This window comes from Epinephelus lanceolatus, chromosome 6 (genome assembly GCF_041903045.1).
Source record: "Epinephelus lanceolatus isolate andai-2023 chromosome 6, ASM4190304v1, whole genome shotgun sequence".
Classification (NCBI taxonomy): Eukaryota; Metazoa; Chordata; class Actinopteri; order Perciformes; family Serranidae; genus Epinephelus; species Epinephelus lanceolatus.
Genome location: NC_135739.1, coordinates 6,277,595 through 6,301,751, shown reverse-complemented (window position 1 = coordinate 6,301,751; position 24,157 = coordinate 6,277,595). Strand labels below are relative to the sequence as shown.

Here is a 24,157-nt window from a genome sequence, read left to right as displayed (position 1 = left end):
CTAAGTAGGTTCTCTTCATTATCCAGAGTAATGTGGGCAAATAAAAGTTGCTTTTTTATTTATTTTATCAATTTATAACTTCATTACATTGAGGTGGAGGCAGGCATCTCAGAGACAGATATCGGAAAACCTAAAGAACTTAAAACAAACTGGTCTGCGAAGGTAGGTGCCACCCTAGGTAAATGAGGAAATATATTTTTTGTCATGTCGGTGAACTGAGCCTTTAATAATAAGGAAGCACAGGTGGATGGACTGTGAAAATCGGATTTAAATCTTGTGGTTTTTACCGAGAAAGTAAATCGTTGCCACCTCTGCTCGATGACACCACTGAAATACAAAGCATTGACTGGCACACTACAGGACACATACTTCCTGTACGCTGAGATAGGATTATAAGAGATGGAACACATCCCAACGATCCCAGAATAGAGTCATCACCGTTGATGGATAGGTCTGTCAAACAGGATGAGCTGATCAATGCTCTCCGCCCAGCCCTTCAAACATACAGAGTGACAGCCCTGAGTCAAACAGAGTAATCAGCCACACAAAAGGGAATGCAGATTACCTGTTGCTATGACGACTGCAGCTGCGGTGTGACAGCCATCCACACTGACAGAGACCTAAATAGAGCTAGCTTTACAAACACAGTGACATGTGATAGTGGGCCAGGTGCTTCCTAATAACCAGCAGTAGCAACCAGTAACCTGGTTAAAGTGAAAGTGTTTGTGCTTTATTCTTCACACTTTATATAATGCATCCACATGCATGATCACATATGTTCATTTGTTCTGATATGTTTGTGTCCGCACGTTTATATTTGCATGCACAGACAACGCAGCAAAATCTAAAGGTGACTACAAATGTGCAGAACTATGCTTAAGTCAGACATTTGGATTGACACATTCTGTATGTGGCAGGGCAGCTGGGAGTCAGAGAATAGACCCCTTCCTCTCCCTTTAACACCACCCCCACCTCCACCCCACCCACCCTGGTTCACCCCTTCCCCCAGCCCGTCATCATCAGACACCAGCAGCTGGCAGCCTGCCCCATTTAGCTCCCTCCAGCACTTACTGGGCCTGGCTAATCACTGGTGCTCAGCACCATCCGTGGCCACCACACCTGCCCCCTCACTGGTGGGACTGTCCCATCTGGGACCTTACGATGGGGAATATCTGCGGGGGTGTCTTCTTACTTCCCAGAACTGCACAAGGTGCTGAGAAAAGGGAGAAATCAAAACATCAGTGAGTGGAGTCAAACTGATGAGGCTAATGTGTTACAAAGATGGGAATGTAACATTCTCATCACTATAACTTTTATACACGCAGGAAATGCTTTAACAATGTGTGTGCTCCAAACCCTTCCTGTGTACACACTTGGCAGACGCCCAGCAATCATAAAAACAAACTTTATAATGTTTAGTCTAAAAATATTCCCTGAGTTTTAGGAGAGGTTATGAATTGCTTTTGTGATCAGGTGCTTCTGACTGAAATAAAAGCATTGTATAGGTGACAATGCAGGGTGGAGAGCTGTGTGTAGTTTGTGCTTAGATAAGCTCTCATCATTAGCAGCCACCAGATGGTAAGTTGATCATGCACATTGCTTTGCTTCTCTGGTATCTGTCTTCCTCATTAGAACCACATTAACACACAGTGACTGCGATGATTTATTCAGCTCCAATCATGAGAAAGAGAAATGATCCTTGTCTGTTTATGTTATACAACAAATAATCCCTTCTGTTCACACCAAAGGCTCCGGGATAATACACCAAAATATGAATCCAGCTTTAACTCTTTTTGTACAAACAAACTGAAGTGTTACTTATTTACATCTCCCCCGGCTGATACTTGTTTTGTACTTGAATAAAAGTCATCTGCTCTTCATCTGCTGACGGGAAGAGTGACCCTCTGTTGTTTCTCTCTTTAGTCCTCAAACAGAAATGAGCACAGTCAAACACACACACACAAACACACTCACTCTTTCCCATACACACGAAAATGTAATTTGCCAGTAGCCATATAGTGCTGCTGGTGGTGGGGGCCATTTATGAGGCAGATCATATGGTAGGGTTGCTTGTCAGCTTTGAGTTCAGAAACAGGCGATGAAGATTCATCTCCCTTGACACGCGCTGACATAGAAAACTATATTTAGCTGTTGGCGTCCGTGCGTAAAGTGACGCTGGCGCAGACGCACGCACAATGGTTGTGGACTGAATACTGATGGGCACAAGACGCAGCAAGCTGTGCCACACCGTGTAGTCTAGTAAGTTTTAATGAAGACGTGTCAGCGGAGACTTTCTCATTCAAAAGCGAGCAGATGACGTCATTAACATAATGTGACATGGCACATTCTGGAGTTTCATTCATCCTGATCTTGTAGGACTTTAATTGGCTTTGAGTAGGAAGAAGTCCCTGATTAATACAGAGTCTGTTCGAGGTTGAATGGGAAATAAAAATCAGTTGATTCCAAATAAATCAGACATTCTTTATGCCTTAGGGGAAAATTGAGACATTGCAGTCGCTTTGTATTTAACAATACAAAAATATATGTTTATAATGTTTATAATAAGTATGGAAAGTGTGTGAAAATATACAAAATATGCCCATTATGCTCCAGTGTATACAACTTGTATGTGGTGTTTTTAGAAATATAAAAAATATGTGTCTTATCCTCAGTATGCAAAGTATGTAAAAGTTATATAAAATATGTGCATTGTGCTGTAATGTTTAACACCAGTATGTAAAATATTTAACATTGCAAAAATTATGTGCATTATGCTATGGAAAGTATGTGAAAATGTATAAAACTAATATGTAGGCTAGTCTTTAGAAATATAAAAATATATCTGTTATGCTTCAATTTACATTTATAGAGAGAAATAAGAATAAGAAATGTGCACAGTGTGTGTGTGTCATATATGATATACATTCAAGAGTAGTGTAAGTAAGACAACATTAAATACTTACCATATAAACATGACAAAACTATGACATAGTTTCAGCCCACATGATAGCCCAGCACTCACATTATATTATAGGGCAACCACAGTATCATTATAAACTCATTAATGAGAAACAGACTCACTGTAACTCTCTTCAGGAAAATAATGACATATTTGTCTGTGATTAAGCCCACAGTGTCCCTCAGCCCACTGTAGGCTACTTCCCGGGGCTCGGTGAGGGTGTAGGCCTACTGCACTTTATGAATAATGAAAAAAATGACGTAAACAATGCGGTCCTCTTTGCAGCTCGGGCTCGAGGCTGGAGGCGGGCGCACCGAGGCGTGATGCGGTCGTGACGTAGTTTCAGTCGGGGATCTTTAATCCTCTGCCGCAGCAGCGCAGCCGGTAACCAGAGGAGGGGGGAGCACGGTCGGACGGGAATGGACCGCACAGGCTAGGCTAGCCTACAGTGAGGCCGACATATCTCGGTCTTTAGATACATGATAATATCACCGAGTCAAAACGAGAGTAGGACCAGAACGAGCCGAGTTTTAGCGAAGGCCAGACCCCCTCCTCTCTGTGTCTGCCTTCAGCCTACAGCCTATTCACAGATCCTATCAAACAGACCTCATTCACAAACGGAGGTTTAGGTATATTTTCATTTAAAAGCCGAATTCGGTGTCGTTTAGCCGGCTGCCGGATCCTGCGCCTCGTCCTGCCGGTTTCCTGCGCCCCGGTTCGCCCTTCAGCAGCGTCTCCGCGTCCCCGCTGTTCCTGTCAGCTGCTGCGCATCAGCAAAACATGCAGGATGAGCCTGTGGGGGTGACAACCACGCAATTACCCCCGTCAACCGAGGAAAAGGACAGCGAGAGAAGCACGGTTAGCAAATCCGGGCGCCGAACCGACAACCAGGACAGCCAGCCGAGCTCCGTGACTCCGGATTATAACCATCTGAACCAGAAGAGAGCTTTCCCCGATTTCGATCGAGATCATTTTTGCCCTACGCAGTCTCTGTGTGACCTTCAGCACAGCCGAAAAATACATCAGCAGTTAAGTCAGCACACTGAGTTTAGCCCCACAGAGTCGCCCCCACCCCAGAGACATTTCAGTCACCTGCCGCAGAGGCAGCCCGGGCACAACGCTGCTGACCCCTGCGGCTCTCCAGTGGAAGAGGCTCAAGCCGATGCTGCGTCGCCATCGCCCACTTCTGTAAATCCACACAAGATCCAAATGGACTCCCCCATCGCCCACCATATAAATAACGGCAATGGCAGCAGCAGCAGCACCGGCAACATGTTGTCCGGAGGTCTCAGCGCCGCTTTCCCGAACCTCCCCACCCAGGAGATGCAGAGCGCCAGCGTAGGCTCGTCTTCACCCTCGATACCTGGGTTCGGCACCCCGTGGTCCGTGCAGACCAGCTCCTCGCCCCCTCCCGCACCCAACTCCATCAACCCCATCCACGCCAACGCCATTAACCAGATGCCCAACACGGACTCTGACAACAGCTTCTACCCAGGTATCCCCTCCTCCATCAACCCGGCCTTCTTCCAGAGTTTTTCGCCAGTGTCAGCTAATCCGTGCGCCGGGATTAATGTGCAGGGCTTCAGCGGTCCTTTCTCGCCCCAGATAAACGTCCCTCAGCAGGCGCAGAGTCGCAGGTCCCCGGTCAGTCCGCAGATGCATCCCCAGCAGGGCGCCTTCCTGCAGCAGAGGAACAACTACAACCAACATCAGGTGAGCTGGTACAGGACATCAATCACATGAAGGTGACACAGCATGGAGGCAGCTCTCCTGTCTTATTTCTCCCACTGCTGTTACATTTGATGAGCAAACATTAGGCCTCAGGCCCAAAGCAGCTCCATTTTACTTAGCACATATGAACCATGATGTCAGGTTGGGTGGTGAGGCCCACCACCAGGGTCTCCTCAGGTTAGGGAGCATCTTGTGACACCATAAAGCGTTGTGTGTGTACATTAGGAGTCTTTGAAGCACAAGTAGTCTTTTTGTTACTCATAATGCATTTGTCATGTCCTCTGCAAGGGCTGAAGTCACTACTCTTGAGGCAAAGGAAGGGAGGGGTGATCAGGGGAACAAGGGAGCATCACTGAATCTAGCTGTTGTTCTCTGTGGAAGCTGGCAGTGGGATGCAGTCACATGGCAGCGGACCATCCCTGTCTTGTGGTTCAGTCAGTGGGAATACAAAGGCTCGCAGGGTTTGGTGTCCTAAATGGAAGCTTATTTGGGTGAAATGAAGGCATCTAGTATCTTAGAGGGGTGTGTGTGTGTGTGTGTGTGTGTGTGTGTGTGTGTGTGTGTGTGTGTGTGCAGACAGTTAGGGGACCCCAAGGAAGGAGCAGGCTGAATGAAGGTTCAGATTGTGCAGTGGTCTTGAGGCCTACATGTTTGTAGCCTTTGGCCTCAGGTTTCTCATGTGATTTGCACATTGTGTGTGTGTGTGTGCTTTGAAGTGCATTTATGGTGTTGTTTCTCTGTCCTTTAACCCCTTGCTTTGATTATGAGTGCTATGTAAATGTTGTAATAGAAAGACAAAGACAGCCAGCCCTGTTGGTTCCACCATCATACGCACATAAACATATTCAAAGCAGAAAAATTTAAAGGTCCAGTGTGTAAGATTTAGGGCAGTGTAGTGGCATCTAGTGATGATGATTGCAGATTCTTTGCTCAGGAGTTTTTTTCCAGAGGACAAATCACCCACAGATGTGTTTTCTTCCCCATTACAAACAGACCAGGTGATTAAAACCAGTTGAAACGTTACAAATCACATTACAAATCAGTGTTTCTCTGAAGCTGTTTGACACATCACAGGCCCTTAGCTTAGCATCTGCTAACGTGTGTTCATGTGATTCAGACAGAGGTTTTTACTGGTAGCTGAATTATTCGCAGAGGTCTCTTCCTTTCCAAAACAATCAGACCCGGTGCTTTAAACCGATAAAGACCCTGAACAAAGCAGTTTCATGTTAGAAAATCAGTGTTTCTCCTACGCAGTTCGGCATGTGAGAGACGGGCTAATCAGTGCTCACCTATTTTCTTTAATAACTTAAGATCCAGACCTTTGGGAGGTCTTTATCGGGAGCCGAATTATCCACAGAGGTCTGTTCCTCTCCAAAACAATCAGAACTGGTGATTTAAACAGGTAAAAACACGGAATAAAGCAGTTTCACATTAAAAAAAAAAATCACCTTTTTTCCCCGACGCTACTCAGCTCGTTGCAGATGGGCTGCTAACTACGGTGGCTGACGGGAAAACTTAAATAGCGCTACTTAGAGCCAGTGTTTGGTTTGTCTGTTCTTGGCGGTGCAACATGGCGGACTCTGTGTACGAGGACCCGCTCCCTATGTAGATATAAACTGCTCATTCTAAGGTTACAAAAACATGACAATTGTTATTTTTGGGTATTTTTGTTACGTTTGGGAGTTTTTCCTCATCCACTGTGAGGGTCGAAGAACAGAGGGTGTTGTAAGTTGTAAAGCCCAATTGGCAAAGGCAAATTATGATTTGTGATATTGGGCTATATAAATAAAAAACTGAATTAAACTGAATTATTTTCAGGTGATTACTTATCATATTACATGTCTACCAGTGTATCCCTCTAAATCCCACACTGGACATTTAGAAGGAGAAAAAATAATGAATGAATTTGTTAATATTATTTTTTCTTTTGTACAAGAGTAAAACAGCTACTTTAACATTATAAATGTCTCCTACGGTTCAAATCCAACCTCTCCAGGAGCGTCCATTTCCTTTAACAGCACTTGCAGTATCCTGTTTTTTATTCTCAAGGCACACCACTATCAGACGTCCCATAGCTGTTTGCAGTTGACACAAAGAGAAAAGGAATTTAGATCACATCATGCACCAAGTGTGTGAGAAACAGAAAGTTGATTGTCCTCTGAGTAGGATTTTCACGTGAGAGCACGCGAGATTAAGCGCGATGCGATTCGATGTATGATATGCTTAAGAGTTGACACAAGGTCCAGGTAGAGAGAGAGAGAGTGTGTTACGCTGGTGGTGTCGCAGCGCACGGGATACTTAGTATTAGACTTAAAGCCTTAAATCTTCTTATCAACCCACCCGTTACAGGAGCAGATCAAGCTGTGGCTGACAGGGAGGAAAGAAAGGATAGAAAGACAGGATGAAATAAAGTGGAAATGATACAGAAAGAGATGCACGTGCCCTTTTTAACCTTCCATCCCTCCACTCCCTCTGTGCCCTGTCCTGTGTGTGTGTGTGCAGCCCATGGTGAAGCAGTCTCCCTGGGGCAGTCACCAGGGGAACGGCTGGGGTTCGGGGGGGATGTCCTGGGGCCGAGACCACCGCAGAGGGAGTGGCATGGGCGTACCTGGCTCAGTCAGCCACGTCTCGCCTCTGAAGAAGCCCTTCTCGAGCAACATCATCGCTCCACCCAAGTTCCCACGCTCTGGAGGATCACTGGGGCCTAAATCCTGGATAGAGGAGAACATGTTTCGCACAGACAGCAACAGCAACACTCTGTTGCCCCTGCAGGTATGTGTTTGGGGTGATATGTTGATGGTTTTGGGGGAATAATGGGTCTGTGTGTGTTTGCTTGTGAATGGGTTTTGTTTTCATGTTACAGTGTGAGAATCAGTGGCTTTAAAGATGGGAAAGAACTGGTAACAGAGGCGTTCCTAATTATTTGAACTAGAGATCAGACAAAGGGAACGATGATGTGTGTGTGCTGGTGTGTGTTTCAGTTGAGATCTCTCTGTGAAATAGAAACTAAAAGATAATTATTGTAATCAGTAGAAAAACTGAAAGAAAGGGGTCCTTCAGACACACACAGCAGTGTGTAGATGTAAATTACCATAAAAGACCAGCATTGTTAGCATTTCAATCAAATGGGAGGAGTTGGAACTGATTTGCTCTGCAGGTTTCACTGAAGGTGTAACAAAGTGGGGGCTGGGCTGAATTCATTTCAGGAAACCAACATCTTGTAGGTGAGGTCTATTTCAGGTGCAGAGACAGCTCACACTCTTTCTGTGTTCACCTAAAAGAACCAGAAATCAATCTTATTTCATGATATACTGAGTGGTTTCAAAGGAAATTACTAGGAGTCTGTGAGAGGTCTATCAGTGGTCATCACACGCTGCTGGATTGTGTCCTGTATAATGAAATGCTTCTAATTTTCCTTTGTTAAGGTTGCAGTGGAGTCTAGATGGTCACCATGTGGTCATGCTTTAATCAAATTTCAATAATTCTTTTGATTTCTATGACACTGCCAGCAGCAAAATCCCCATTACTTTTCAAAATAAGATTACATCACAGTTATTTTTGACAGATATCTACGATTGCAACATGAGTCACAGGGATTAGTTTTGTGCATTTAATTTTCACTGGAAAAAAAATAAATAAAATGATGATGATGATGTGATATTTGCTGGATTCCGTACCAAACAAGCAAGTTCCCTTACATCTGGAATAAAATTTGTAAGCCAGGGCGTCTCTGTAGCACCACAATCGTCTTTTATTGTAGTATGTTGTGACACATTTTACCTTAATCAAAAAATTGCAGCTCTCCTGATAAGGGTGTGGCATTTGGTCATGTTGTGATCTGATAATATTTCAATTAATTGTGCAGCCCTACTTAAAATTTTATCTGATTATGCTGATAGCCATGCAGTGTCTCTGTGGGTTCTCTGGTATTTTTGCAAAGAATTAATAGGCATTCTTTAATTATAATATTGGGTCATAATTTCATCACTTTAATGTTGCAGCTGGTAAAGGTGGAGCTCATTTTAATTACTCTATGCACTACTGGGTGGCTTTACTTTCATTATAACCTGTTAGTACATTTATTTTTTGTATCAATAATCTAAATTTGCAAATAACTTAAGCTTTAACATAAATATAATGGAGTAAAGCGTACAGTATTAGCCTCTGAGATGTAGTGGAGTAGAAGTAGCTTTGCATGGGAATACTAAAATAAAATACCTCAAAATTGTGCTTAAAGTGGAAATATACATGTTTTTTTCTTAAATTATAATATCAGATTATAATTATTGATGTATTTATGCGTACATCACTTAAATGTGGAGCTCATTTTAATTTCTTTATACTGCAGGGTGGCTTATCGTACATTATAACCTATTAGTTTATTTATACGTAGTTATCAGAGCGCACATTAGCAGGTGCTAGGCTAACGGCCCATTTCTGACATGCCAAACAGTGTTGTAGAGACTCTGATTTGCAACATGAAACCGCTTGATTTTTGTTTTATAGTGGTTTAAATCACCTGGGGTCTGATTTATAAATACTGAGCACGCACAAAACGAGGCCTCAAGGAGGTGAACGCTACTCCCCACGCAAAAGCTGTGATCTATACAAAGAGATGAGATCTCTTAAAGAGTTGCAGCTGGTGAAGGTGGAGCTCCCTCTAATTACTCTGCATACTGCTGGGTGGCTTAACGGACACTATAACCTATTAGATCATTTGTAAATAACTAGTAATTAAAACTTCAACATAAATATAATGGAGTAAAACACACAATATTTGCTTCTGAGATCTAGTCAAATAAAAGTAGCATAAAATGGAAATATTTAAATGAAGTACAAGTGTCTAAAAATTGTGCTGGATATAGTGGACATAGTGTTTTGCTTTATCATTATGCGGTAAATGTTGATTTTACAAATGGCTTAAGAATAATGACACTATCAGCGTTTAGATTGGTTCCCTACAAGCGTCGCTTTCACTGTGTCATTCTGTCTGCCACCTGGTACCATCTACCTGAAAAATGAAGGCTCACTTTACAGCACAAAGGAAGTGCGTCAACCATTGTGCAACTAAAACTGGAAGAGGATAGCACCTTTCCCCCTGGTAGCTATCAGTAGTTATCCCAGTTACCAAAGAGTATCAGTGTAGGTTTTTTGCAGGTACTATTCCTAGTAACGGAAATGACGGACTGTGGAAAACCAAATGCATTGTGTCTTGTGTTGTTGGTAGTTGCTAGGCCCTGAGGAAAACAGAAAGCGTTCTGGTTATCTTTGTGACAGTGGTGCCAACACTAATACCACTTGGAAACACCATTTTATTGGATGTATTAAATGCAGTTAACCAGAGGTTAGTGAAAATAACATATCAGTAAATGATTATAAATTGAATGTGCATGAGATGCAAACAGAATTGCACTGACCGTAATGGACTTCTAATAGAAATAATGGTTATTTGGGCAAAGAACAGTATTCTACAAGTTTTATACTCATCACACTGGATTGCTGTCTTTAATTCTAATGCAACACTATTTCCTGAAAGCCCACAGTATCACTGTCTGTTAATAATTTATCTGTAGTTTATGGTTTCTGATACTTTACAGTGTTGGTAGTTAAACTAAAATGACGTTTTAACTCTCAATCAGTCCCAGTCTGTTGAGGCTGTATGTAAAAGGAGTTCACTGTTAAGAGCTGATTGTCTATTGATGTACTGCATAAAAAGAGACTGACTCACATAAAACTGTTCATAAAGCAGTGTTTTACTTGAGGAAAGATCCTTAATACTCACTAAAAGCCATGAAACTTCAAGCTTGGCTCATAAATAAAATGTGTGCTGCCACATTGTCAGCTTATGTTAAATACACATAGTCATTGTAAGAGCACTGGCTCATTTTAATGACTGCTAACAGAAAAGATATTCATTACCGTGACTCATTCAGACTAGAATAATGATATCACCTAAATAATGGTGTCACCGCATGGTATTACTGTTGCTAAGAGCTCAAATTATTAGTGATATCGATGCCAAGAATCACAGCGCTTCCTATTCCAGGAAACAGGCCTGACTCCATGGATTGTTAATTTCCATAAACAGTGCCGGACCCAGAATTTTTCAGATTCCAAGTCTTTTCCTTCCTTCCTTTCTGTTTAATGTTTGGCAGTCAGCGACACATCTCTGCTGTGTCACGTTTTAGACATCATTCGGAGGTAGACTGAGAAAGAGAGGAGAGTCTCAGTGAGTATTGTGCCTGCCGTACAGCTGGTTACTTGGTTACTGGTCATAATGCATACCATCACCCTGAAACAACATATTCTTAAAGTGAAAGAGAATACTGACCTAACGTCATGATTCCCACATCCGTATGGTTAATGGTTTCATACTGGCAGACAAGTGAAGTCTTTTTGAGGACACACATCCAGTCTGACCCCACCGATTTTACATATAAATGTCTGTTTACAGATGTTGGGAGGAATGCTGCATATGTGGGAAATGTATGCAGCATCTTGTGACTTCAGTCTGATAAATTGCCTCAAGTAATGTCACTTGAGTCAGCTGGGGCTGAAGACTTTGGCCCTATCTTACACCCGGTGCAATGCGACACACAGGGCAACTGTCACTGCTAGTTTCATACCAACCGTTATAGCTTTTACAGCAAGCGCCCCCCTGGTTAAGAAGCGAATGTACTTGCACCACTCTGCGCCCATGGGCGTGTAGGTTTTAAACTGAGGTGTAGTCAGATACACTGTTGGCATATCACTATGTTGAGGCAGCAGAGAGCGATTGGAATAGTCTCAAAATTTGCATACTGGTATGTCACAAATCTTTAACAAGCTTTGCAAATCACCTGAAAACTGAAAAAAACAGCTTAGCTGCCTTGTAATTTTTTCTTTTTTCTAGCTATTGTGGCTAATGTGCGACCTGCGTGCTAACAAAGTGACTAATTGTCACATTATTTTAGGTGCATGAGAGACAGGAAGATCACTCCTCTCTTCATAAATTTACCCCTGTAGTCTAAAAATCAGACATAAATCTCGGGATGTGGAGTTAGAAAGAAATTAGTTTATCCAACTCCTGTGCTAGAGTCCTACACAGGACTCTTTTCCTAATCCCGCTCCAGCAGAGTGTGTGATCTTTTCCTGCCCATTTCCATAGGGTGTGTGTCAGCTCCTGCTCACACCCGCAAACATTCTGATCATACATGCCCGCACGATATATAGATTACCAATAGATTGATGCTGTGTCTCAAATCACATACTTCCATTAGTAAACTTCCATGTAGTATACTGTGTGCACTATGTACTCATTGGCGTAGTGCACAAATTTCTACGGGGCAGTGTTGTCTCAAACCAAACATGGCTGTTGTGCACTTACCGGAAATGACGACTGCAAATTAGCTAGTTAGCAAACTAGCATTAGCATTCGTGTTATCGTTCACAGTACCAAATCATTACAGACTGCTAAATTAACCCAATAAACATACTCCTGGCTTAAACCTGACAACAGTATAGTGGTGCTTACTTAGTGCAAAAAACACATGTATTTGTACAATGCAGTGACGTTCACGGTCGCACAGTCCTCGGCCACCATTTCCAGTTTGAAAAGTGGTCCCTCCCCTTCTGCTGCGTAGCCAAGATGGCGACCATTGAGGGCGAGAAGTGTCCATAGTTCCACACTCAACATCTTGACCGTTTTGAGTGCACCATGCGGGTACTCATAGTGCACTGCATTTTTCCATACTTCTCAGTGTGAACGCGCTTATGCACTCAAAATATTAGTACAGAAGTACACGATTTGAGACACTCTTTGAGTCTTCTCCTGTCCTGCAGAAAAAAACGTTAAAACATTATTAAAAAAATGTTGATTTATTGTGGTATTAAGAAAGATGTGCATACCTGTCTGTAATAAGTTGCAAAAGTAGGCTCCAGTGCATAATGACATTCATAATTACAGTTATTCTGGGGTCTCTAGGATTCAGTTATTATTATTACTATGATGAGAAATTAATCCAAATGTCTGTCGCCTTGCTTTCCTTTTGTTTTGCCTTTATCTTTTCCTACTTCACCTGTTGACGTCTCCATGCGTCATGATAATTCATTTCCAGGACCCACACATTTTTGTTTTGTTTGTTTGTTTTTTGACCACCTACTCCACCTGTGACAATAATAAAACCCCTCTACTCTAGCCCGCTCCTTCTGTCTGACGCTAGCAGCTCGTGGCTACATTAGCTGCTACAAGCATATATAAATCCTGAATCAGTACAGTAAACTAAACTGACTCCAGTTGCATTGTGGGTAAAGTTGAAATACAATAGAGCATATCTGTGGTCCTACTGCATCGATTTTGATCCTTTTTGAACTGTCTATTGTGTGTCTGACTTTGTTCGAGGAGTGCAGCGCTAAATCTGTCGAGTTGTCTTTTATGTTCCTCTGGAAACACTGACCTGTCATAAAAATGACTTACTGACTATGAAACATGTTGAGAACTCTGCTCTTTTAGTTTTAAGATTGATTAACGATCCTGTTATTAAACTCTTTTATACAGGTAGTATAAGTATATGTAGTTCCTGGATTATATTTCCAGCCATCAAACTGTCCATTTTATCTGGAAATGGGAAAGCACAGAAATAGCATATTAAGCAACCTATGATCCGTCACTATCAAAGTATGAAGAAATGACCTTTACCCTGCGCTATGCTGGGTGTGGTAAAATAGGATAGGCGCTCCACGGTATGCTAGTCACCAGAATATTACCATATGAGTTTGTCACAGTCGATCATGAAAAAGAACTATCTCACCGGCCCACTGATGAGCTCATAACCTCCATCTCAGCTCTGTGGCTAAATGCCACTCCTGGTTTTGGTTTCCATTCTCTCTCCGTCTGTCTGTGGAACAAATCCAGAGATCGTGCTTGGGAATCTGTCCTATAGGCTGCTCACAAATATACCTTCAGACCCCTGAAGTGAATAAATACAGAAGGAATGTTAATCCAGGCGTGCGCTAATCACTCCCTTAAATCTCTTACATCTTAAGCCAAATACCCGCACTTCAGAGGCTTTATTGTTCATAAGCCAAATCACAAAAGTGTGTTAGAAACGTGAGGACACGCATCATGACGTGTGTATTGTCACCTCTGATATCTGGATGATATTAAACCCTCACATCTGTGTTTTTCAGGACCGCACCAGAATGTATGACAGTCTGAACATGCACTCCCTGGAGAGCTCTCTGATCGACATCATGCGGGCCGAGCAGGATCCGATGAAAGGTAAGATTGCCTTTCACTTTCTATCTACGTTTGGGGGGGTGGGGGGTCAAAGGGAGGTGATCGTGTTCGGTGAGGAGGCCTGATATCGCATGCAGTGACTCGGTGCAGGGAAGTGACAGGCCCATTGCTCCCAGAGCTGTGTTGTTTTTCCGCACACCAGCTTATTTTGTCCCCGCTGAGAGCTTAATACTTCTGCCACCAGCTGCACATTTACATGACCTTCCAGCTCTGATCCTGTCGCTACTTAACCTGAGCTGCACACAGAGCTGAGTAAAGAGTGGAGGAGAGAAGTGATGGTGCTTTTCCTTTGCTGTGAATGTATCCAATTAGGCACAGATGTTTTCAGGCCTGTGCATATCACACATGACTTGTCATTTTTAAACTAAAAGATATATATAGACCTGGGTTTCTTTTGAATTTCTCCTCATGGTTTGGCAGTAGCAAGCGGAGAATGTAGTGTAGTGTGACACTGCCCCGGCCTCCTGGGCTCAGCTGCTGGACATCAGAGGAGCAGTGTCAGATAACTGCACCGCTCTCACCCTTCTCTCCTGGAGACGGCTGCTTGTAGCTCATTTACAGCCTCACAGGCCAGCTACGCTTTCACTTCAAACTATGACCCAGAAATAACAACAAACCATGCATGCAGTTGTTATTTGTTGGCATATGTGTAGAGGCACACAATTCTTGAACAGGTTTGGTTATTTGTAGTCTCATGAAGACCCTGGTAAAATCAGGACTCAACCTGTGCCCTCCTTTCTCAGGCGAGTTTCTTGTTTTTCCTGCCGGAGCAGATGGAGAGGACATGGGCCAGTGTGCACAGCAGAGAGAGGGGGATCTAGACTAATTTTAGACGTGATCACACTTTCACACACTGCGTATGACAGCCAAGAGAGGAGACGGGAGGGAGGGGAGGCTTGCGAGGGTGGGCTCTGCCATTTATAGCATTGCCATAGCTAACACAACAGTATACAGTATTCGGACTAGCAGCTCCAAAATACAGGACCTTATAAACCAAAAAATAAAAGTGCTGCAAGTTATTATTTTAAATTAAGCCTATATTTTCTTTGGTTTTTCTTTTTTAATAGCACTTACTGGTGCTATTTAACATTCAAAGCTGCTTTGGTGCCACACTGGCAAACAGCAAAAAACGTCCACTCCCAGATAGAATAATTAAAGGCTAACTAACACTATATTCCCATGTTTTTGTGTCTAGGTGACTATTGGGAACAACAGTTTTTGAGATGGAGCAAGAGGGCTGCAGCTGACAGCAGCAAAACAGGCCGCAGTTTAATCGGAAATTGTCCACTGTCAATATACGTCCAATAAAAGTGCTTGTTTTGTCACTGACAGGCTCATATTGTTATTCTTAGTGTCTGACAACATTAGGGAAGGATTGTTTTTTTATAAGCAGAAGCCACCTCAAAATCACTATCACAAAACACACCAGAGTGCATTTAAATAAACAGTCATTTTATTATCTTAAAACACACTTTATTCAAAGTCGACAGAAACAACATAAGACTCAGAAACGTCATCTTGAGTCTTCTTTTCACTGTTGCAACAACCACCATCTTTGATTTGGCCAAAATAAATCCTTAATTTATCCAGTTAGATGTGAAAATATGCTGTTAATTTAAATGGAGTCTGGTGGGTTTGCCGATGACGGTTTTAGGGCTGTTTCTGGTTAAACAAAAAGGATCTTACTCTTTAACAAAAAAGTCTATCGCTGTAGGGATCCTTTCCATAATGTTGTCAGACACTTAGAATATTGATCTGATCTTGTCAGTGGCAAAACAAGACCTTTGGGACATAAACTGTGCACAAATGCCACAAGTTTAATGCTCAGTACTGGACCAATTTCAAAAACTATTGTTTCCATTAGTCACAAAAACATGAGAAAAAAGTCCAGGTTGAATATCACCAATGATCCCCTTCAACTTGACGCAGAACAAAACGTTCACCAGAGATTATAAAGGGATCAAAAACAAAACAGCTGGATGAATCACAGTCTAACTTAAATATCACTGAAACTGGAGACACAAATAATGATCATTTTCATTATTAACATGGCAATTATTTGTGTGTATGTAATCTTTTGGTCAATAAAATGTCCATCATAATTCCTCAGAGCCAAAATTGACACTTTTAAATTGCATTTTTGCTCATGAAAGACTTAAATGATTCATCAAGTATCATTTTTGGTGCAGATCAATGTTCCATCCACCAACTAATTTATTAAATAACAAGCTGATTCAGCCGTACAAATGTTTGAGTAGAATATTGCATTTCAGGTTGATTTGATATTTCATTGAAAACCTTAAGTTAAGTTCAGTTATTGAAGCTGACAAGGAAATGATCTGTTTGGTCTAAAGACTTCTATGGAACTGTTTTACTGTTGATGAAACAAAGGAAGTGATTCATTCTGCCTCTGTTTCCTTGTATTAACAATTCAACGTAAATTTGGGGATAAGAAGAGCTTTGTTCCCTCTGCTGACTGCCGTGCTCGCTGTCGACGTGAGAAGGCTGTTGTAACACATTTACAGGCGGGCACTGTGGTTTTAGTGTGTGTGTGTGTGTGTGTGTGTGTGTGTGTGTTTGTGTGTGTGTGTGTGTGTGTGTGTGTGTGTGTGTGTGTGTGTTTGTGTGTGTGTGTGTGTGTGTTCTTGCTCCCATGTACACACATTGGCCTCGCCCTGTCCTCTCCATCTGCTCTGTGTCTCATCCCTATTTCTGTGTGTGTGTGTGTGTGTGTGTGTGTGTGTGTGTGCGTGCGCGCGCGCGACATGTGTGTGTTTCTATTTCTCATGTCAGGCCGTGTGGGATGCCCTAACCCCGGGGCTGACGGCCTACTCATGCTCAATGGTAATTATCTCTTAGCACCATCTCCCTCTGTCGCTGGTTTCTGTCCAAATGTAGAGAAAATTTGATTCAAATTTGCAGAAAATTAGCAAATGGAAATTAATGTGTCAGCTTCAGTAGACGTTAAAATCACATGCTTCATGTACATCATGATTTATTCCCTGAATCTGTGTCCATTGCACTTTGTTGCATTTACTGTTATGGTTTCTCCAACATTTCCACCTCATCCAAGGGTCATATTTTGAGTTGAATTTCCTCTTTTGATCCTGTTTTTTTTTTTTTGTGCACATTTTCAATTTTTTATACAGAAAAGCTGGAAGGATACGCACCTTGTGTCTACATCTTTCATGATGCTTCCACTGTTACTCTTAAAGGAGCAGTGTGGGAGATTTAGGGGGATTTAGTGGCATCTAGTGGTGAGGACTGCAGATTGCAACCAGCTGAAACTCCAGGTTAGAATTCCTTAAGTGTTCAGAAGGTTTTTACCAGGAGCCAGATTATCCACAGAGGTCTCTTCCTCTCCAGAACAAACGTACCCAGTGATTAAAACCAGTAAAAACACTGAATAAAGTAGCGTAACGTCACAAATCAATGTTTTTCCAGCGCCGTTCGGCACATTGCAGACAGGACGTTAGCCCAGCCCCTGCTAATGTGTGCTCACATTTTTTCTCTGATAACTTAATGTGTGCTCACATTTTTCTGATCCAGATGTTCAGGAGATTTTTTACCATGAGTCAAATTATCCACATCAAAAAAACTGAATAAAGCAGTTTCACATTAAAAAATAAATCAGTGTTTCTCTGATGTTGTGACATGCCGCTAGCCCAGCACCTGCTAATGTGTGCCCACCCTTTTTCTCTGATAACATAAGATCCAGATGCTCAGGTGGTATTTATCAGGAGCTGAATTATCTGTGGCAATGTTTTCCTCTCCAAAACAAACAGACCTGGTGATTTAAGCTGATAAAAACACACAATAAAGCAGTTTTATGTCGAAAAAAATTGGTGTTTTAACCAACGCTCTTGTCGGAGAGGGGCTGCAAACTGTGGTTGCCGACGCGAAAAAGTCGAATAGCCCGATCTAGAGTCAGTGTTTGCCCATTCTGGGCTACTGTAGAAACATTGCAATGCAAAATGGTGATCTCTGTGGACGAGCACCTCATTCTAACATGATAAAAAACAGACAAATTCTTATTTTTAGGTGACTATACACTAAAGAAAATGCGCTTTTTATATTATATTACATTTCTGCCAATATATCCCCTTATATCCTACACACTGGGCCTTTAAGCCTCATTAGATGCAGGCACCAGACTCACAGTGGAGTAATAGAGTCACACTAGGTGACATGTGGTTGGTCTGGTTTAGAAAAGAGAATATCTACTATTATCTTCACCTTCTTTTGTCACATAAAGTGCCATTTGTGATTAAAATGTCTGTGTAGTGACACTCTTGGCTATGATATTGTATTTTATGTTTTGTAAAGTACCATCAGTGAAGCATTTTCAAACCTTTTAACTGCCACTGTTGATTTTGTGCTTTTTTATTTAAAATCGAGATCTACCACACTAATGCTTTGCAACGGCGCTCACATGATGAAGAGTGTTTTCATTGTTATACAGAGTACCTGAGGACTATGTCTGCACCACAAACAGGACTTTGTTCCACTCTTTCATTAAGATGTAAATTTTCAGTGCCACTCAGAGTAATTGTAGCCCTGCAGACTCCTTTTTATTTTGTCCTCACATGTGGACACACGTCATGTTGGTGTCAAAAATAAAGTCTTGTTTTATAACTGTCTCAACAAGACACAAATCTGGGTCAGACAGCATTTGCAATTAATTGCGAGCGTGCTTTTTGTTGTCTCTGATATTTGCTGTTTCCTCCTGAGACCCAGGAATGAGCGATTCATTTTCATCCTCTGGTGGAGTTTTTTTTGGCTCGTGTCTCTGAGGCCGAACATGTTGCTGAAATGAGCCTTGTCATCCCCGACAGAGGATGTCCAGGGCTTTTCAGTGATGTAACATATGTGGAGTTGAACATTGACAAGTTTATTTCTCTAGTTTTCCAAATGACTTCCATCAGATTTGGCACATTTTACGGAAATGGGAAAGTTGAGTGTCTAAGGAGTAGTTAAATGAGTTTTCACAACAGTGAAATTATTATTTTTTTTTAGCCAGAAAAATATAAATCTTGTTTTGAGTCTCAGGACAATGTAAGCTCAGCTGTTTAAAGTATTAACAAGTCAGTTGGAGCACTTTTCTGTGACTGACAGCTTATTTAACTGAAATGATATAGAGACGGTCATGAGGTAACTCTGCAGATTAAAGTCCAGAGAGGTTACATATACGTCTTTTTGGAATGTGTGCGCAGCTGAAACTTGTACTCTGTACTTTTTACATGCAGCCAGGAGCTATGGGAGACGTCGAGGTAAACTGAGCTTTTTACAACATGTCTTTTCCTTGTGGCTTATTCTCTTATGGCATGCTTTATTGCTCGAATGAATACCAAACTGAGGCCTTGAGTCTGGACTTCAAATTGTCTTTCTGTTTTTAGGAAGACATTGGGTTTTCTTTGAAGCGTTGCTATACAATCTTTAAGCTTAAATTTTGCTCCTATTTTGACCATCACCAAGAACAACAAAAATATGATTCTATTGTTTTAGTATCCAGACATGCATGATGTCTGGGGTTTCAGGTTTGGTCACATTTCTCTGAAGCACTACAGCACTTGTGCCTCTGCTCTATGGAGACCCAAAGCCTTCAATATTATAATATATGATAAATAAAGAGACGATTTAAAAATAGATATTCATATAAATAAATTGTGTAAAAAAAATACAAATGAGCCAGTAATTAGAAAATATTTATTATACTCCTTATTTTGAGATGTTATTTCATCACTTTTCAAGTATTATATGAAATAAAATGTGGCATTATTAAATAAGAAATTGCATAAATTGAAAGTGTCATTGGGAATGCCATTAAAAAAATAAAAATCATTATGAATACAAAATTAGAAATACAAAGAAAAACCTCCTGAAGAACTTCTCTGAAACTGTTTAATTTATATATATTTATGCAATTAATTAACAGGACTATTTATTTATATATTAAATATTTGGAACACTTTGGGGCTCCGTACTGCTCAGCGATGTTAACAGCTTTGTGCCACACAGCCTGCATTTCCACACCTGCTTCATCTGCCACCCTGCTCAGAGCGGAGCACACATGACAAACAAACTTGTACATAATCGTCACTTTAAACTGTAATAATAACAGCAGAAACACAATTCTACAGACAACCTCTCTGATTTGTCCCATTTAAAACACGTTGCAGAGGGGCGTCGGTGGCTAAGTGGTAGAGCAGGCGGCCCATGTACATGGCTGTTGCCACAGCGGCCTGGGTTCAAGTCCAGCCTGTGGCAATTTGCTGCATGTCACCCCCTCTCTCTCTCCCCCTGTCCTGTCTATTAAAGGCAAAATGCCCTAAAAAATATCTTTAAAAAAAAAAACATGTTGCAGAAATGAGCGGCAGATATGTTTAGGTACACGTTTGTGATTTGTGTTTCTGCTTGTGTGTGTTTGTGTGAATGCTGAACACTTGCTGCTGTAGCCTTGACTGCCTTTTCCTCTCAACCAGGCCGCTCCTCCCTCTTCCCTATTGATGACAATCTCCTCGATGACGGCCACGGCAACCAGGGCGTCCCAGGAGTCCTCGGCTCCCCCAACTGTTACCCCCACCAAAACGGGGAACGCATCGAGCGCTTCTCCCGCAAGGTGTTTGTGGGAGGTTTGCCCCCTGACATAGATGAAGGTGAGGATAACACAGCCTTTCAGCCTTCTTCTGTTCTATCAGCCATCTTTGTTTGTCTTCACTTGTCTGTTGTTTCTCTCTGCCTCTTCGCCTCAGATGAAATAACCTCAAGCTTCCGCCGCTTTGGTCACCTGGTGGTGGACTGGCCACACAAAGCAGAGAGCAAATCCTACTTTCCACCTAAAGGTACTGACAAAAACAGCATATTAACCTTTTCCACTCCACTAGGACGCCGGCGCCCTCGGTCGACATTACTGTCCCTCAAAGACTGCAGCGGGCTCAGTGTTATAAAGCTAGAGTGAAGAAATTGGTATCATATGGAACTAGAAGAATAACTGAACACGGAGACTAAAGGAAGGAATTCAGCATTGGCCTCTAGTGTGACATATAACATATGAGTCGGCAGCACTTTATAAATAATAACAATGGCATAACATGGCAGCAACAATCACTTACTGTCCCTGTTATGTAGCAGCCTATCTCGTCCTCTGCTCAGAGGATAAGAAGCTCCTGGACCTCATTATTTTTTCCCAACTTGTGGACATATCTGGCTGCTGTTTTTCCTCTTTGAGTTAGCTGCTAACTGCTACAAGCTGCTTTTTAAAATCTCCTGTGGCGAGTCAAATACATAACATGTCGTCAAAACATCACATACGACTGTACCTACGACTGTACCTTTTATACGGACTCTCAAGGCGGTATAAAAACCTCCCTGTATAAAATTAACTATTGCGACCTCGAGGATAATAACAGCCTCATGAAACCTTACAATCACAAACAAGAGACCTCGGGCTCTCAGAGGATGTATGACCTTTATAGGTATATTGACAATACAGGGTTTCAGAACAAAAGTGCTCACCATCCAATTGCCAAAAATGCATTCTTGCAGAAATCTCCAATTGGTGAAGGTTTTTTCTAAGGTGTTTCTCAGAGTCTTGCTATCTTATATTTTGTGTGAATAAACAGTAGTATGTGTCTTTTTGGATGCACTGAGCTATAATTACCATCACTTTCTGAGAGCCTCCTTGCCGGTTGGAGGTGCGTATCCATGGTAACCCGTGCCACCCTCAGCTCTACCGGCAATTTAAATACCTTTTTATAAACACATTATGTCTAGCATGTGAAACCTCACACTTCTTACATACGAAAACTTAAATTGAAGCGTAATTAATGTTACAGATCTGTCCATTATGATCGTTGTTGTCTACTGCACTGCATTGTGGGATATTTATGCCAGTGTAGTGTCCAGTATTTATTCAGTACATCTCACATACTGTTTCAGCTTACTAAATAGCATGTTAGTATTGAATTTTGAGCACAGCCTGTTTACTGCACGCACTGAGGCTGTGAATGTGTGTGTGTTTCCTAGGATATGCATTCCTGCTGTTCCAGGAAGAGAGCTCGGTGCAGGCTCTGATTGAAGCCTGCATGGAGGAGGACGGGAAGCTCTACCTGTGTGTCTCCAGCCCCACCATCAAGGACAAACCTGTGAGTCAGACATCACCTGCTCACACTAAACAGACACAGAGCTGCCATTTCATTTTTATTCCTGAATAAAGAGAGAGTGGAATTAAAGTTAGATGTGACTGTGACCTCAGGTGCAAATTCGACCTTGGAACTTGAGCGACAGTGACTTTGTGATGGATGGATCTCAGCCCCTTGATCCCCGCAAGACCATCTTTGTGGGAGGTGTCCCTCGCCCCCTGAGAGCAAGTAATTACACATTTTTCTTATAATTTCATATCAGTTATTTGTTCAGAAAGTACTTCAGATTTGCAGCCTTGATAGACATGTGCATGTAGCAATCAACGATTAACTGCGATGGGTGTCACATGAGTATAAATTCCATCTCCAACAAGAGTCTAACAGCTTCTCACCCTCTGACTAGTTGAGCTGGCCATGATTATGGATCGTCTCTACGGTGGAGTGTGCTACGCCGGCATTGACACCGATCCGGAGCTCAAGTACCCCAAGGGGGCGGGGCGAGTGGCCTTCTCCAATCAGCAGAGTTACATCGCTGCCATCAGTGCGAGATTCGTCCAGCTGCAGCACGGAGACATTGACAAGCGGGTACAGCCTCCCCTTCATTAACAGTTCTCATATTCTGCTGTTTTTCATAAAGTGCATATGACTCAGTCGTCACCAGGATGTGTCATTCACACAGTTTATGAATGCGAGCATGTGTGCGATAAGCAGCAGCTTGTTGCTATGGTGAGCCAAAGCTTATTAGAGCTGATTGAATTAGCTTCCTCCCCAGTCTCTGCTGCTGTAAGCCCTGTCCTTTCATGAACCCTCACATATAGTTTTACTGTATGTATTAATGCACTTCCCATGTCTCCTTTAAATGTGTGCATGCAGGTGGAGGTGAAGCCGTACGTCCTGGATGATCAGCTCTGTGATGAGTGTCAGGGTGCACGCTGCGGAGGGAAATTTGCTCCCTTTTTCTGTGCTAATGTCACCTGTCTGCAGTACTACTGCGAATTCTGCTGGGCCAACATCCACTCCCGCGCAGGACGAGAGTTTCACAAGCCGCTGGTCAAAGAGGGAGCCGACCGCCCGCGCCAGATTCACTTCCGCTGGAACTAGAGATGCGACCGCGGCCATGGCGACAGTCAGAGGGAAGGGGAACGAAACACTGGCTAACAGGAAAAAGAGTATCGCTCTGCCTCTCCTGCTTTCCTAAGCTATCAGTATAATCGAGTACGTAACACTATACAGTATATACTATATATATCTATATATCTTTTGTAGCAGCCAAACACCACAAGCCTCAGTTTTTCACCAAAACCCCCCTCACATCTCAGGCTGACAACTCTACAACTCTTTTGTGGTACTTTCATCTTTTCTAAGAGGAGATTTAAAAAAAGAGATTGATTTTTGTAGGTTTTTTTATTATTATTATTTTTGTATGTGAGATTTAAAGTAGATATGGGAATGTTTTTTGCATGGGGGCAGCTTGTCTGTCTGTCTGCTGCTAGCCACCCCAACAGTGCGTGTAGTGCACACTTGTTTCTGGGAAAACCTTGATTCTCCAATGTTGACACCGGCCCCAGGTCATTAACCAAAGGTAGCAAAAAGATAGGAAGCATACAAATTGACACATTTTCTGACGCAAAACAAACGGTTGTTTTTAACGTTGCCATGGGCTCTTACTTCCTGTTAGAGAGTTTATTAAAAACAAAAAGACGATAGGGTTATTTCTGCGCTCACACTGACCCATAGAGTGATACCTCAAAATACTAAATCTGGTTTCTGCTAAACGTATTCAACATTTATACTTAAACAAGCTATTTTAGAAGCTTCGCTGCTATATATACATATATATGAATAGATGTGTAGGTATTATATTTAATGCCATTTATAAACCAGAATCATGTAAAATGAAATGCAGTATGCACTCAACCACTATTGGCCCCCATTGCCATGGAAAGTGCATGTTACGACAATAGGCTTAGCTACACAACTAGCATGCAGGAAAAACACTGAGAAAAAAACAAAAAACAAACCACTGAAATCATAATTAAAGAAAATAAA

At 42.1% G+C, this 24,157-nt stretch overlaps 1 protein-coding gene across 3 annotated transcripts; it reads left to right on the top strand.

Moving 5' to 3' along the window:
* The first annotated feature begins 1,467 nt into the window (after window positions 1-1,467).
* cpeb2 (cytoplasmic polyadenylation element binding protein 2) lies at window positions 1,468-24,157 on the top strand. 3 transcript variants are annotated; one of them, XM_033621321.2, is made up of 11 exons: window positions 1,468-4,672; window positions 7,193-7,462; window positions 13,859-13,949; window positions 16,761-16,811; window positions 19,214-19,237; window positions 20,450-20,623; window positions 20,720-20,809; window positions 21,993-22,111; window positions 22,222-22,336; window positions 22,512-22,693; window positions 22,982-24,157. In XM_033621321.2, exons 1-11 carry the CDS (start codon window positions 3,740-3,742, stop codon window positions 23,207-23,209), a joined length of 2,277 nt encoding a protein of 758 aa, XP_033477212.1. In that variant the 5' UTR covers window positions 1,468-3,739; the 3' UTR covers window positions 23,210-24,157. The 3 variants fall into 3 exon arrangements, with proteins under 3 accessions (XP_033477212.1, XP_033477214.1, XP_033477215.1); XM_033621323.2 differs by lacking the exon at window positions 16,761-16,811; XM_033621324.2 differs by lacking the exons at window positions 16,761-16,811; window positions 19,214-19,237.

Coding starts and splice junctions, on each gene's coding strand:
- cpeb2 (XM_033621321.2), top strand. CDS start 3,740: ATGCAGGATGAGCCTGTGGGGGTGACAACCACGCAATTACCCCCGTCA. Junction 20,624..20,719: donor GCCCCCTGACATAGATGAAG/GTGAGGATAACA, acceptor TCTTCGCCTCAG/ATGAAATAACCTCAAGCTTC. Junction 22,112..22,221: donor CCACCATCAAGGACAAACCT/GTGAGTCAGACA, acceptor CTGTGACCTCAG/GTGCAAATTCGACCTTGGAA.